The sequence below is a fragment of the Elephantulus edwardii genome, unplaced genomic scaffold (assembly GCF_000299155.1).
Source record: "Elephantulus edwardii isolate Elephantulus edwardi_28Jun2011 unplaced genomic scaffold, EleEdw1.0 scaffold00066, whole genome shotgun sequence".
NCBI lineage: Eukaryota > Metazoa > Chordata > Mammalia > Macroscelidea > Macroscelididae > Elephantulus > Elephantulus edwardii.
Window position 1 is genome coordinate 4,752,614 of NW_006399816.1, and position 15,956 is coordinate 4,768,569.

General features: G+C 47.0%; 1 protein-coding gene across 1 annotated transcript in view; it reads right to left on the reverse strand.

Annotated features, from left to right (window-relative positions):
• Positions 1-10,570: 10,570 nt before the first annotated feature.
• Positions 10,571-15,956, reverse strand: part of PEAK1 (pseudopodium-enriched atypical kinase 1) — an 80,634-nt gene continuing 75,248 nt past the window's right edge. Inside the window, exon 4 of the mRNA XM_006888280.1 lies at positions 10,571-11,734. Coding sequence (XP_006888342.1) covers positions 10,571-11,734 — 1,164 coding nt within the window. The remainder of the gene's footprint in view (positions 11,735-15,956) is intronic.

A 15,956-nucleotide genomic window follows, 5' to 3' on the forward strand; every position in this document is an offset into this window, starting at 1 on the left:
ATGGGCTGAAAATGGGATTCCAACAATATGATCCTAATTAAAAACGAAAGCGAGTATACAACTATACTGTGAACATTAGTGGTGGTGATTTCTGGATGAGGACCTAATGGCTTGATTCTATTCTGTTCATTTTATTGTCCAAATTTTATGCCATAAACATATATTGCTTTTATAATCAGAAAACATTACTATGAGGCTTTACAGATACACCTTCTTAGTGACTCATTCCTCTTATTTCTAGAAAGGTTAAACATCTTCGTTCTTCTGTGCCTAGTTCTTATCTGGGGCTTTATGTTCTTAATGATTTGTAAAAGCTCTTTATAAACGAAAGGATTTTAACCCTATGTCTGTTATACTTGGGGAGATATTTTGTCTGGCTGGTTATTTACTTTTCAATTTTGTTTCTAATGCTTTCTGTGGACAAAGGTCTATCATCTCTAGGTAGTCAAAGCTATTGATCTTTCCCTTTTAGATGTCTTCTATTGCTTTTTAACTGAGAAAGTCCTTTTTCAACAACAGATAAAGCAGGTATTGACTTAGCATTCTTTCTAGTTCTCATGCTTCCTCTGCCCCCTTTCCTTTGTACCAGTGTAACATCTTGTTTGTTCTGTTTGGATTTATTTTGGCTCACAGTGTGTGGATTAATTATTTTCCTAACAGTAAACCAATAGTCCCACAGAGTTTAAGACCAAGACTTCCTTTCCCTTTTACATAGTCATTCCTTGTGAATCACATATTTAATATTGATATTTACTGGTTTTGGTTCATATACTTATAGAGGCTCTCAATTCCACAATTTCTGATTTTTTTCACCTATTCATTCTTCCAAGTGACTTTTTTAAAAAAAGAAAATGTTCATTTTATATTGGTTTATTAACAAAGTTCATATACAATGTTTTTTCACACTGGCTCTTTCTTTCAAGTGACTTTAAAAATAATTTTGCAAACTTTAAAGAACACCTCAAAGCAACTCCCTGAAATTTTCATTCAAATTTCGTGGAAATATTTGAGAAGACCACACAGTCTTCCTTCTCAACATCGTGGTTCATGGCTTCTTCATCTGTACAGCTCTCTCGGGGGCACTTTGTAGTTCCTTAAGTTTAATATTTATCCAGCCCTGGGAATAAGGAGGGAGCTCTGCTGGCACAGTGAGCAGAGAGCTGCACTGCTAAGCAAAGGGCCTGGCCTCTCTGGCGGTTTGAATCCACCAGCTGCTCTGTGGGAGAAAGATGGGCAATCTTCTCCTGTGCAAAGCATATCCTCTGAAAACCCACTGGAGGGTCAGCTGTGAGTCGGTTCTGAAGCAACAGACTTAGAGTTTTGAGGAGGAGTCCTGGTGGTACAGTGCTTAAAGTGCTCAGCAGCTAATGGAAAGGTTCGTAGGTGATTTGAGTCCACCAACCACTCCAGGAAGAAGAGGTGGCAGCCTGCCCCTTTAAGGCTTGGCAGACATCCCTTAGGGACATTCTACTCCAGTTCTGTTTATTCCGCAGTGTGTCCAAAGTGACCCGATGGCAGAGGAGTCCTATAGAGGCGGAAATAAGTGAACTATTACATATTATGCGATATAATACTGTCATTAGTCTGAGAAGCTATTTTGAAGCTCTGTCTCACATATTCTGGACATAGGCCAGGAGGGACTGGTCCTTGGAGAAGGACGTCATGCTTGGAAAGGTGGAGGGACAGCGCAGGAGAGGAAGACCCCAGATGAGATGGATTGATACAGTGCTAGTGTGAGTATGAAAGTGTCCTGGGCTTTGCAACCTTAATTTTCATGACAGGGCAAAGAAAATGTCTTTGATTTATTAGTGAAAAGGGGAAATTTCTATAACCGGCCTCATAGGATTGCAATGGTAAAATTAGGCCCGTGGATAGCACCCTGGGGCTGGCTCTTTAGAGAAGTCAGGCCAGGCTTCTCTGCTCCTTGAGCAGGGCCTGGGCTCAGTTCTCCGAGGCTGCCCAGCACTGCCCCTTCCCTGGGGAGACCCCCCACTGTCCTGCCACTCTCCTTCCTAAGACATTCCCCCAGCCTCAGCTTCCTGGATGCCTCATCCCCACACGGCACACGGGCCTTCAGAGGGAAAGAGCCAAACTGGCCTGAGGTGGTTGGAGATATGGAGATCAAGAAAGTGGGGAGAAAAAAAAAGTGGACAAAACCAGCGATGTGCAGATGCTGGAGGTGAGGCCCTTAGGACCCTGGCCTTTCAGAGAACATTCTGGCAAAATGTCTTTCCCCCTTCCCCAGGCCCTTCTGGAAGGTCTCAGGTGTGCTCTGCTCAAAATAACAACTCTGGTCAAAGCGTTTACACAGATGTTACCTCTGTGACCCATCCTCCCAGCCGCCTGTGGAGCAGGGTAGAAGGCAGGGCCCAGATCTACAATGTATTAAGTAAAGTCCAGAGAAGTCAGATGTACTCAAGATCCCTTCAACACAGGCTTCTCAGATCCAGCAAGGACCTGAAAAGATGTGGTAATGGTGGGCATAATTCAACAAGGATTAAGTTTATAGAACACAATGTTTGGGAATGAGTTTATGAAACACAATGTGAACGAAGGAAAGTGTGAAACACAGTGTATAAAAATTCTGCATGTAAACCAATATAAAACAAAAATGTTAAAAAAAACCCCAAAACCCAAAGAATGTAAGGATGATGTTGAACCATCAAAAAAACCAACAAAACACACAAAAAACCAGGCTTCTCCTGGGGGCAGGGTGGTTGTGGTACTCAGGGTGGGAAATTAAGGCGGGAGCTGAGAGGCGCCTGGAGGGCTCACTCTCCCTAGAGACCTTGGTCCCCTCACTCAAATCCCATCCAGCTCCCAGCCCGAGATTCCTAAGATGACCCTCAGGGTATTTCCCTGCCCAGCGTGGAGTCCAGAGGGGAAGAGGACAGGAATTTGGGAGAGGGTCCTGGCCTAAAGCATTCCCTCAGATCTCCAGGGAGTTGGGTTGGCTCTGGCAGCTTTTTTCCACTCACAAGTTTGCAAATTTGAGAACTGAATCTTGGCAACCAATCTCTTCCCACCCTGGGCCCAGTGTGAAATCCAATTTTTAAGTTTCAGCTGTAATTGCCTTGAGCTGCTCTTAATGACAACTTGTGATCCTCCAACTGCGGTTCTTGGCTCCTGGGGTCCTAATGAAGTCCCTTCCCTGAGAGAGCCCCGTGGCTCACTTCAGAGGAAGCAGCATTGCTGGGCCTTGAGGGCAGGCAAGTGGCTCCCCGAGAAGATGCACCCATAGGCCAGGCACCCAGACAGTGCCCAGTGCCAGCTAGCTCATTATCTGTGGCCCAGAGTTGAAAGAAACCAGTCTGTATGCCTATGGATGGCAAACTGTTGTCTACTGAACATGAACATGGGTGACAAGAAGTCAAAGAGAAGGCTGGTGTCCCTGAGGACCCACAAGAGGAATTTCCAGGGGTGGGTCTCACACTGAGCAGGTGGAAGGCTATTTCTCTCCAGTTAAACTACAACACAAAGCTACCCTGTTAGTAGATTGAAACCTTCACTGAAAGTCTGGCTAGGGCAACCCCGAGTCCTGCTGGCCTGTAACCAGGGCCCCGGGGTGACCACCCCCACCAGCAGAGCTGCACATGGTGACCAAGCCCAGCACACTCCACTTCTGTGGTGTCACCTCTGTGACCTCTAGCCCCCCTGCCCGCTTCTTTTTGAATTCACATCAGGAGGGGTAGCAATTTGTGTCTGTGGGTTTGATCCTCTGGAACTGACCCCTCCTTGGACCCAGACCAATATAGGGTTCACCTCCTCAGCAATACAAGACTCAAGTCACTCTTGTGGAATGTGCCTTATAAACAACGCCTGCAGATTCCAGAGTGCTTGCCAAGAGAGGCAGACGCACTGGGCTGGAGACAGTGTCCACTTTGGGGGTTTAGAATCTAATTTTAGTCTTCACGTTTGCATTTCCATTCTTTCCACTCTTGTAACATGACAGCTGCTGCTACCACTGCTGACTCTCCTTTCCCAAGCCAAAAGGCCGGCCTCCTTTCTCTGGCGCAGGGAGCGTCCCCTCGAGTGTGCCTGCCTTTGTGAGGACTGGTGTGTGACCATCTACAATGAGGAACACATGAATTTCTTGCCGGACGATGCCAGAGAGGCACTGGCCGTGCTCACAACTGCACAGCTCTGTGATTGCCAGTCAACAAGCCTCTTACCCATTAGTACAAACCAAGGACGCCTGTATTGTACAATGAGTGGTCACCAGGGGGCAATCTCACATAGCAATCCAGCAGCTTTCTGCTGCCCACTGGAAGACGAATGCTTTCATTTCCTCTTTGAGGCCTGCTGTATTGTTATGGGTCATCTAGGACTCTCAGTGGCTCTGTGGACAACAAATCAGAACCCTGCCCTATCCTGTACCAACCTCATGCCCGAGCCCCCTGTGAGAGACACTGTGTCAATCCATTTCATTGAGAGGCACTTCCTTTTTCCCTGACACTCCACCTTTCTGGGCTTGATGTCGTCTCTTGCCAAGGACTGGCCCCTCCTGCTAACATGCCCAAAGTAAATTTACTCCAATTCACTAAAACTCATTACCAGTGAATGAGAATCATTCATCAATACCAACTCAGAGCTAACCCTCCCTTGGGTTTTCAGAGGCTGTAAATCCCATGGGGGACTACTCGTCTTTGTTCCATGGAGTCACTGGTAGGTTTGACCTGCCTGAGACGTAGAGCCTCACAGTTAGCAGGGCAGCTCCCTATGGTGCCAGGGCTCCTCTACTCCAGTTGGGGTGTGTGTGGTAATAGTACATGTCAGCAGGGGAGAAGGATCCAACAGGGCAGAAGGCCCGCGGCTGAATGCTATCGTCCCTTGTCTTAGTAAGGACACATTGACCACCTTGGCAACCGCACCCTCCCAGCACACCACTGGCGAAGAGTTGCTGAAAGGACAAGAGCTCATCTGGTTTTTAGTGTATATTAAAACAAATTTATTTACACAGTAACATGTTGCCACAGAGTACACAGCAAAGTACCACAGCAAACCAAAGGGTGGCGCCACCTGGTGACAGAGGGGGCCTTGAATCGATTTATACAACTGTAAAATATGTTAAGTAGAGAGTTGAAGCTCCAGGAAAGAGTAAGGGAAACAAAAATACTCAAATATAAAAGCGTGGGCAGAGTCAGGCGGGAATCTGAGAGAATGGAATGAGGGCCACCGTGATGAAATCATCAAGAGGATGACATCTTGCTTCCTGCCTCGATCTCATGCCAACGAGCCCTACGTATCAATAGAACATCCCCACCCTGTGTGTTCACACACAGCACTATGGCCGGCAAGCGACATCCAAGTAGTGCTGGGAGCAAGTTTCCTGAAGCTGTGTGGTCTCAACCTCTCAAAAATGCTACCCTGAAGCCATAGGGCTGGTTCAACATTCAAGTTATCACGAGTGCAGACACACACGTACACACGCACTCACACACATACTTGCCTTACACTAGACGGGCATAGTGGATTTCCTGTAATACAATAATATTCATAGCAAAATATATGATTCTATGCTTCTGCTAGATTAAAAAATTTCTGGCCTCTTGATTCCCTGAAACTTCCTTGGGAAACGTATTGTGGGGGTTAGGGAGATGGGATGAGAAGGGAGGTTGGGCAGATGAAGGTGAGAAGCTGGAACAGGAGCGGAGGCTCTGGGCATGGTGGGAAATGTAACACGGTGTCTGGAAAGGCAGGCACCATCACCCCCAGTCACCAAAGTGGGGGAGGCAGCCAACTGTGGTTGATGCAAAAACCTACTCTAATTTCAAACAGCTGCAGAGAGAGGGTGTTCGTCAGCTGTATAGCACCTTGTACCTTCTGGGCACTTATAGGAAGGTTGATAAAAATGATTATAATTTGTTAAGAAATTCCCCAAGAGTTCTATTGAAACTACCATATCACTTACAAAAGGAAAAAAAAAAACAACCAACCAAACCAACCCCAAAGCCTTCAGCTAACAGTGTCCTAATGATGAGATGTTCCTAAGCTGAGGTTTGGAATATAGCTCATCTTGTCAAACTACAGCCATGGTCTCCTCTCCATAAATCCATAAATACTGGGGAACTTTGCAATCTGCCCAGAGCTTTCATCATCACCTTTTCTAATGTACACAGTGGTCTTGCTTTAAAAAATAAAACAACAAAACCCTACAGGTGCTTTTTATAAAAGAATTTATCAGCTGAATACCCTGATGTGGAATGTATGTGATTTCCCCTTCCCTGGCATCGGCCACAACTCTACCATCATCTCTCAGAGGCATCAGGATAGGCGGCTTGGGCTCTTTGGTATCACCTCTGTCCAGGGCCTGGCACTGCTGCTCTTCGTCTCCCTTTCTGGGATGGGTTGATCCGTGGAACCCCGCTGTCAGGACTTGAGGGCACACTTCAGCAAGAGCAGCACTTGGACACACCTCGGCACAGCACTTTTGGCCTTTGAAAATATCAGCTTCAATGAGGTAAAACTAATAACCTGGTTTTGTAGGCAGCCATCCTGTTCAATTCATGAGGCTGGACCAGAATTCTCAAGCTAGTGAGCGGAATGGGAGGCATGTCAGAATGGTCCTAGAAAGTCAGAGCTCTCTGTCCCCTCTCCAAACATGTTCACACTCTATTCACAAAGCTGGAAGTTTGAGATAATAGTGCAGTACCCTACAGCCATCCTGATTTCTGAGATTAGCCTGCATTTGTTTTTTCAGATCACTGCGGATAAAATCTAAGGAGGGGAGGAAAGAAAATCTCAATTTCAGATTTCCAACAAATCCAAGTCTGGTTACTTCCCAGCACCAGAGCACCTGTAACTCCAATGTTGGAGGTGAGTGCAATGCTTCTATGCCCTCCTACTCGTGAGGCCGAAAAGCTTTCATAGGCATTGTGCACGGCTCACTCAAAACTCACTGCCTTGAGTTGGAACTCCTTCAGAGACCCTCCAGTGGACGCCAAGGCTACAAATCACATGGAAGGAGACTGCACACCTTTCTCCTGGTGGATCTGAAACATCAGAGAGGCACGGCTTCAGGGTTAACAGCAGAGCTCCTTACTGACTTCACCACCAGAACCAGAATCTGAAAAGAGTTTTCCATGTTCACAAACTTATTCTGAGTTTGGGAGCAAAACTGGTCCCATTTAGTCTAACAACGGCTACTCAGGCTCACAGTCCCACAGACACGCTTTGCTTTCATCACCTCAGCATCAGTAGGTGCTTGGGCTCACTTCACCCGGCTCCTCCAGCTTCTGAGGACACACCATGAAATGCACTGCTATAATCCTGACTCCCAGTTTTCAGCCCCCATTCATAATTCTTTCATCAATGTCCATAGGCGTCCATAGGTTCTGAGAGCTCTTTGACCCATTCTGCCCCTCTTCTTCCAGAATTATGGTCTGGGCATCACATATGCAGAGAGGCACAAAGGACTCTCCCCAGACCAGCACGGGGAAGCTTCTCATTCGTGGCCCTCCTTGCGGCAGCCCATCCATTGACTCTCTTCCTTCTAAGACTAGTTTTCACTCTAGCAAGGCACTCGGCTATACATTCAGTCTTGGTCATGGCCACTGAGGCCACTGTCTTTGTTCTCCAGCACCCAGTGTGTCAGAGAGATTGTTCTTGCTCTATGTGGCATTAAAAAAGTTCCTAAAGTGGCTTATTTGTTCAAATTATCAATATAGTGGAAGAATTTAATAGGAAAAAAGCACCCCACCAACCTCCAATCAATATTGAAAATGTTGAGAAAACTTAAAGTGCTATATACTACTCACAATCCAAAACACCTGTGTGTGTGTAAATGTATGTATGTGCAGGATTTTTTTCCAGTTAATGAATGAATTAAAAGTTCCTACCACAGTCAAAACAGAAACAGCAAGTGGACAAGGTTAGAGTAACTGTCATTTGGAGACAACAGAGCCTGACGAGCATATTTGTAGTACTTCCTGCCTAGATGTACAGTTCTTTCCTGCATCCTGTTCTAACTTCCTACCCTCTTCTCTGCCGACCTCCCAAGCCTCACCATCACTCAGAGGAAAAAAAGTCATCGAGCCATTTGACTCTGGGAAGGCCCGAGGCTCTTCTGTGACTAGTTGACATTCATCTTTCTCCTTTACCAAATTTAGATATAAAAACAGTAATAAGCACATCTGATATGAGAGGTGCTCAGTTTGCCAGTGCTACAAAATTATGGGAGTGGAGTGTGTCCATGGTTATTATACTAGAGTAAAAATGAAGACTAGGAAATAAAAATATATATATACACACACACACACACACACACACACACACACACACCTAGAGAACAAAAGGGGAAGATTCTGCATTAAATAGGAAAGCTCATTAAGCAGTCAACATTCAAAATTTACATGGGCAAGGCACCACGAGAGTGACACTCGTAAGCTACGTCTCAATGTGGGGACCGTGGGCAGGGGGCTGAGGGAATGTGCTGGCTGACGCGGCCAGTGGTCTGTATTCTGCCAGTTCAGTGTATAATCAGGCAAGGAGTTATGTGCACACGGGCTATGCTAAGGTGACGCTAACACCAGCCTGCCAGGTCACCAGACACTGATAGCATGCGGACAGGCTGCCTGTAGGGATGCCCACCTTGGGGCCATTGCTGGGGGCTGAGAATGTACCTCTCCTTTGGTGAGAAGAGGCAAAACTCTACCAGCTCTCTTCCCTTGGTGTCCTGTACTGCTGGCCAGGACAAGGACAGCCTCACCATGGAGCTGCATGTATCCCTTTCAAATGTGTTTCTTTAAAAAAAAAAAAAGAGCACAATAAAATACATTCTCCTTTCTTGATCCTCTTTGATACAGGTGAATCACATGAAAGGCTGCTAAAATGTGAAAGGTTTAGAAATGTCCAAGGCCACTAATGTACTATTAAAATAATACTGCACGCTCAGTCTTGGCTTGTAGAAGCTCCGCGCTGGTGGCGGAGGGCCCAGGACGCCCTCAGGGACTCGTGCAGAGAATGTGCCCCCAGAGACCTCGCCTCCACGCCTGGCTGCGGTGCTCACCCCGCACCAGCACACTCACCACGTTGGTTGGGTGACTCTCGGGAATTCAAGGTTGCAGTAAACAGGTACTCACAGCTTGGGATAAAATAAGTCCATTCACACGCTTGCACGCACAAATACACACTCACACACCCCTGTGGAAGGAACCCTCGTCTCTCAGCGCAAATATGTGCCAGGGGAAGAACGGGGAGCGTTTCGGTCGGTCCCGCTTCAGGTGAAGTTGCAACATAAACACTGTAATATACAGCTGAAGAGAAAAAAAATACATACAGAAATTGCACATATATCCATAGGGGAGGAGCGCAGGCTCCATGCAGGGCAGACAGCGCTCAGCCGCCCATGCCGGCCATCGGGATTCTCCGTGAGCTGTCCTCCGAGCCGTTTCTCGGGAGTCAGAGGAGCAGCAGCCAGCGCACTGGGTGGCTGGCTCCAGAGCGAAGGCCAGCATTCTGAGGAGGAGGACAGCAGTCTCATTGAGTGGCTCTGTCCCCTCCCTGGCCTCGTGCCACCCCAATAGCTGGCTGCCTGTGCCCTCTCAGGTCTGAGACCTCAGTTGACAGTCATTCCGTTCAGGGCTGGTGTCCACAGAATTTAGTAGACTAGTTAACAGTGGCTACTGATGGAAGGGAACTAGCCGATTATTGCTTAGGGGGAAAACGGTGATGGGCCACAGCCAGCCCTGTCCCCACTGCAGACAGCAACCAAAGAGCTGTGTGTTAAACCCTGCCCCCTGCCCCCTGATGGGTCGCACAGCCAGGAAAATCATCTCTTTGGGTGCTGTGTGCTCTTTCTAAGATCTGAGCCTCACTCCACCCACTGAGGCATGGTGGCACCATGGATGAGCTCTGGAATGAGCCACAGGCCCCAACAATGAGAGCCAGTGGGGACAGAGCAGAGGTGGTGTAGCAGGAGCGGCGGCCGAGGGGAAGCTGTGGGGCCATCTCTGTGCAGGGCACACTCCTCTCAACAAGAGAATGGAAAAGGACCCCAAGGACGGGTTCCATCCTCTAACTTGTACTCTCAGCTGGAGCAAAGGTCGTAGTCCCCAGGAACCACAGCTGGCCTGATGCTCAGAAGGGCGTGCCTGCCTGATCCCCAAGGCAGCGACTGAGACCTTCAAGAAGGAGGCGTCTCTTCTGAGACTTACTGGATGATGGCTAGTTAAACTGTCTATTGCTTGTGAGAAGAAATATGTGGTGTTTCACATGATGGATGATCATGGGAGTTATGGGGTGACTGAAAACAGCTCACTGAACTCATCCCGGAGGATGTGTCCTCCTGTGCCTTTACGTGCACTTGGGGGGACTGTTAAGAGTCGGGGTGCTTCAATGGAAGGCCACTGCCCGTTTGTACAGCTGGATTTCTGTAACGTTTGGACAGACTCAGCTTCCCACTTGATCTGGAGCTGTGGGAAGCCTTTCTGGATGGACTTATTTGCTCACGGGGAGGGACAGAAGGCTTGTCTCTCTTTTTTTCCTTGAATTCTGTATGAGTTTAGGAAGGGGGAGCACGCGGGTGACACGAAGAAGGTGAGAACGATATGAAAGCAGCATCCAGGCCACGCTAACGGTGCTGGAGGATTTTCACAACACAACTGAGGGAGTCTGTAGTGGCAAAAGCCAAATACTGAGCACAAAGCCAGTCCTCGAGGCTGACGCCGCCCTCCCTGTCCAGGGACTTCTCGGCAAACTTGATCATCAGGAGCGTTCGCCGGATGTCCAGCCAGTTCTGAAGAAGGGCGCTCCTCTGTGCTGGGCTGGGGGAGGTGGTGAAGGTCTGGAAGATGTCTTCGCGGGGGCCCCAGAGGAGACACTGGAGGATGCCTTTGGCATCTGAAATGAGGATCCGCTCGGAAGGGTTGGGGTTCAGGAGGCAGCTGGCCAGCTGCTGCAGGCCCCGGGAGTAGGGGGAGCGGAGCGGGATGCGCGGCAGGTCTGCCCGCGTGTACTCCTTCTCCTTCAGCTCCGGGTTCTCGTCGAAGGGGTTGGGCAGGTGCAGCATCTCGTAGATGAGGATGCCCGTCTGGAACTCGTCACACTTTTTATACTGGGTGGCCGTGATGATCTCTGGGGCGAGGCGGGACTGGTCCCGGAGGATCTCGGGGTCCACCAGATGGCTCTTCTGCTTGGCCTGAGAGAAGTTGCTCACAATGAGCCTGGTGGGAGCAGACGGGGTGGGGCTGGGCTCTGCAGGCCTGAGGCCCTGGGTGGGGCCCCCGGGCTGGTAGTGGACAAGCAGCAGGTTCTCCAGGCGCAGGTCGCAGTGAGTGACGTGGTAGGGTTTGAGGTGCTCCAGGCCGGAGCACAGCTGCAGGAGCAGGAGGCACACTTGCCTCTCATACAGATCAGGGCTCTTCCCGTGCTGGGCCAGGGAGTCGCGCACAAAGTCGGCCACCGTGAGACAGGGCACCTCCCTGGTGATGACCACCACGTGGCTCCTCTGCTTCCTGCTCACGTCTCCCTGGCCATCCTTCTGGGCGGACTCTGCTTCAGAGCTGGCCTCTGGGCTTTTCCCATCAGCCTCTCCCTTCAGCTCCTCGTCTGGCTCTTCCTCTTTATCCTCGTCCTTTTCAGGGGCATCAGGATCTTCCCAGGGAAGGAGGCGGTTAGGAACTTCGGCGAGGAAATGGCCACAGTCCTGCTGGATGTTAAAATGGATAGCCAGACTCTGGCGGATGGCCAAGCTATGATAATACTGCTGCGATTCTTTAGGCTTGCTTTTACAGATCTGAAACAGACAGAGAGGGAAAGGGTGAGGGAAAGTGCATAACAAAATTTAAAAAGTACACTTCCATAACCAACATAACTGGGAGGTGGCTGGCTGGGGACAACCAGAGTTACAGCCAAAGGCTTCCACAGGGGTCTTGGGAGTTCAATGCTGATTCGCTGCAGTATGCATCTCTGGTGTCATCGATGTGCCACACTGTGCTTAGCATTTGGATCAGAAGGGACAGAGGCTTTCCTGTCCCCATCATGGAGCTCGTCTGACCCTGGTACCCCCATGTCAGAAAGAGGAAAGGACGCCGTGGGACTTTCAGGGCGATGATTTTCATGGGCACGTCTGCAGATCCTTCATAGTAAGTAGGCAGTTGTTGTTTACCACAGAGTTGGAACCAACCCGTGGTTGACCCTCCAGCGGGTTTTCAGAGGCAGTAAATCATACAGGAGGAGACTGCCCATCTTTTCCCCATGGAGCAGCTGGTTGACTCGAACCATGTACCTTTTTGTTGGCAGTGTAATTCCTTATCACTAGGCCATCAGAGCTCTGGTGATCCAGTGTTAAGGAGCTGCACTACCAACCCAAATGCATGTGGTTCAAATCTACAAGCTGCTCCTTGGGAGAAACATGGATATTCTCCTCCTGTGTGATATACTGCTCTGAAAACTCACTGAAGGGGAGCTATGTTTTGGTTCTCATTCCAGAGCACACAAGTGGCCACCAGAGTTCAGGGAGAAGGCTGAGGATCCAAGAATTTACAAAAAGGAAAGAAAGGAAGACAGAAAAGCCTAGGGTGACAAGTTTGCAAGCCTGCTTGTCTAATGTCAACACTTGCTCTTTCTGCCGCACCCTGCACCTCATCTAGAAAACAGTACAAAATAATTGCTCATTTACTTTCTGTGGAAGTTTATCGCTCAGATTCACCTAGCAGCCCAGTCAATAGCTCATAAAGGAGGCCCCAAATAGCTTATTTTATCACTCTTTGTATCAACTCATTTCAGAAGAGTGACATGGTGTCCAGGTAAACTGTGGTGGTTTCTGACTTTTCAACAAAGTGCCATTTGATGGCTACAACCCAGATGCCAATGGTTCATGGACAAGGCAGGACTAAAAGGCTGGGAGAACCATGAGCCTGATCTTGTCACAGCAAAACTAATATTTTAATGGTTAAGTTCTGAGTTTTATGCTTTCCCTTAACAGGCCTCATGGAAGTCCAAATATTCAACTAATAAACTCTTTCAGAAAGAACTACTAAACAAACAAACAACAACAAAAAATTATTACGTGGCTATGGGTCAATAAGAGTTCTAGGTTTAAAAGAAAAGAAGTGAATAAAACTGCTTGCAAAATGTTCATCCTCATGATGCCGAGAGGTGGACAATGGAAGACTCAAATCTCTATGGGTGGACAGATTATAGCAACCTGAGCAGAAAACTCCACCACAGCCCTGTCGAGTGAGGGGTGCTACTCTCCTCTTCCTATGGAGTCAGGCATGTCAACTTATTCCAATGACATCAAAGCCACCCAGCAACAAGTATTTTCTAGTGTCTATAGTACAGTACCTGTTTATTAAACAAATACTTAAGTTTATATATAAAAACAAAAAAAAAAAGTCAACTGCTTTGGAGTCAGTTTCAACTCAGGAATCCTCTGTCAGGTTTCTTAGGCTGTAAATTGCAAGCAGGATTTAGAAGAGGCCGTGGCACCGGGGATATCACTGCTGATGTCAGATGGATGCTGGCTGAAAGTAGAGAATACCAAAAAACCCCATCTACTTGTGCTTTACTGACCATGCACAGATATTAGACTGTGGATCATAATAGATTATGGCTAATATTGAGAAGAACAGGAATCCCAGAGCACTTAACTGTGCAAATGAGAAACCTAGACCTAGACCAAGAAACTGTTGTGTGAAAAGAGCAAGGGAACACTGCACGGTTTAAAATTAAAAAAGGAGTGTGCCAAGGTTGTATTCTGTCACTATACATCAGGGATGTATTATCTCATCATACCTATTCAATCTGTATGCTGAACAAATGATTCGAGAAGCCAGACTCTATGAAGAAGAATGTGACATCAGGCTTGGGGAAGACTCGTCTTTGTTATGCAGATGATACAACCTTGCTTGCTGAAAGTGAGGAGGACTTGAAGCGCTTGTTGCAGATCAAAGAATATAGCCTTCAATATGGAGAGTATCTCAAGGCCAAGAAAACAAAAATTCTTATCACTGGATTAAGAGACAACATCATGATAAATGGAGAAAAGATTGAAAGTGTCAAGAGTTTCATCTTACTTGCATTCATAATTAACACCCTTGATACCAGGAGTCAGAAAACAAGGAGATGCATTGGAATGGGAAAGTCTGGAGTCAGGAACTCTCCAAATTATCTAAGAGCAATAATGTCAGTTTGAGGACTGAGATCCACTTGATCCAGGCCATGGTCTTTCTGATCACTTGCTAGGCATCTGATAGCTGGACAATGAATAAGGATGACAGAAATGACAGAAGAAGAACTGACACCTTTGAGCTGTGGAGTTGGAGAAGAGTACTGAACACCATGTGGTCTGCCAAAAGAACAAACAAATGTGTCTTAGTGCAGCCTCAGTGCTCTTTGGAAGCAAAGATGGTAAAGTTTCATCTCACCTACTTCGGGTATGTGCTAAGAGAGGCTAGTTATTGGAGAGGGACATCATGCTTGGAAAGGCTGAAGGTCGGTGTAGGAGAAGACCCTCAACGAGGTGGGCTGACACAAGACAGGACAGGGTTCAGCTATGCTGCTCATAGGGCTGTCATGAGTCATACTTGACAGCACCAAATAACAACCATAACAACAACCATAACAACAACCTGCCATGAGTGAAGATGATCCAGTTTTACCCCAAGGAGCTGCTGGAGGACTGAAATAGCTGAAGACTTGCAACCTTCGAGTTTGTATGGCAACTTGTTACAGACCATGTCATCAGAGCTCCCTAACGTATTATAGAAACACATTTTAAAAAAGCATTTTGCTAATAATTTTCATTTAAAAAGACAAATGTATTGTTTTTTTAGGATGTTGATGGGATCCCCAGTTCTGAGAAGTGGCATGCTCTGATTTCCACTCAAGTTGTTGTTGTTATGTGCCACCGAGTCGGTTCTATAGTGGATGTGGAAAAAAAAAAGTCCAACGGCAAGGATCTGTCAGGGGAGAGGAGTATCTCTCATTCACTGATTTATGTATATTTGTTATGGCCAATGCAAGTCCAAATTGAGGCTGAAGAAAATGAAAACAAGTCCATAAGAACCAAAATAAGACTTTGAGTCTATTCCACCTCACTAAAATCCTCTTAAGACTGAGCACTAATGAATGAAGACCAGATGAGCTGTGGCATAACTTCAAGAACATCATTCACGAAGCGAGGAAACGGTCATTACAAAGCTAGGGGAGAAAGAAGACATCAAAAACAGATGTCAGAATGGATTCTGAAAATTATACTAGAACATCAAGAAGCCCCCAAAAGGGGAAGAGACACTGCAATAAAAGAGCTGAACAGAAGATTTCAAAGGGCAGCTCGACAAGACAAAGTATTAGAATGTGCAGAGGACTGGAACTGGAGAATAAAATAGGGAGAACTTAGCATTCCTCCAAGCTGAAATAAAAAAAAATCAAGCCTTGTGTTGCAATAATGAGATATCCAGGAAGCATTAAAAGAAGATTTAAGGAACACACAGAATCACTGTACCAAAAAGAATTGGCCAACATGGAAATATTTCAGGAAGTACAATCAGGATCAGGAGGAAACAGTGATAAAGAAGTTCAAGGTACACTGATGGCATTTGTAACATAAAGGCCCCAGGAATTGTTGGGATATCAACTGACATGCTTCAAATAACAGATGAGTCCCAGTCTGTGCTAATCAGTCTATGCCAGACAATTTGGAAAACACCTACCTAGCCAACTGAATGGAAGAGATCCCTATTTATTCCCATTCCTCGGTAAGATAGTGCAACAGAATGTGGAAATTATTGGAAAAATATCATTAATATTGCATATATGCAAAATATTGCTGAAGATCATCCAAAAACAGCTAGAAAAGCACAAAGACATAGAACTTCCAGAAGTTAAGGCTGGGTTTGGATGCGGCTGTGGCACCAGAGATACCACTGCTAATGTCTGATGTCAGAGGGATCCTGGCGAAAGCAGAGAATAAGAGAAGAATGTCTATTTACGCTTTATTGACTATGCAAAGG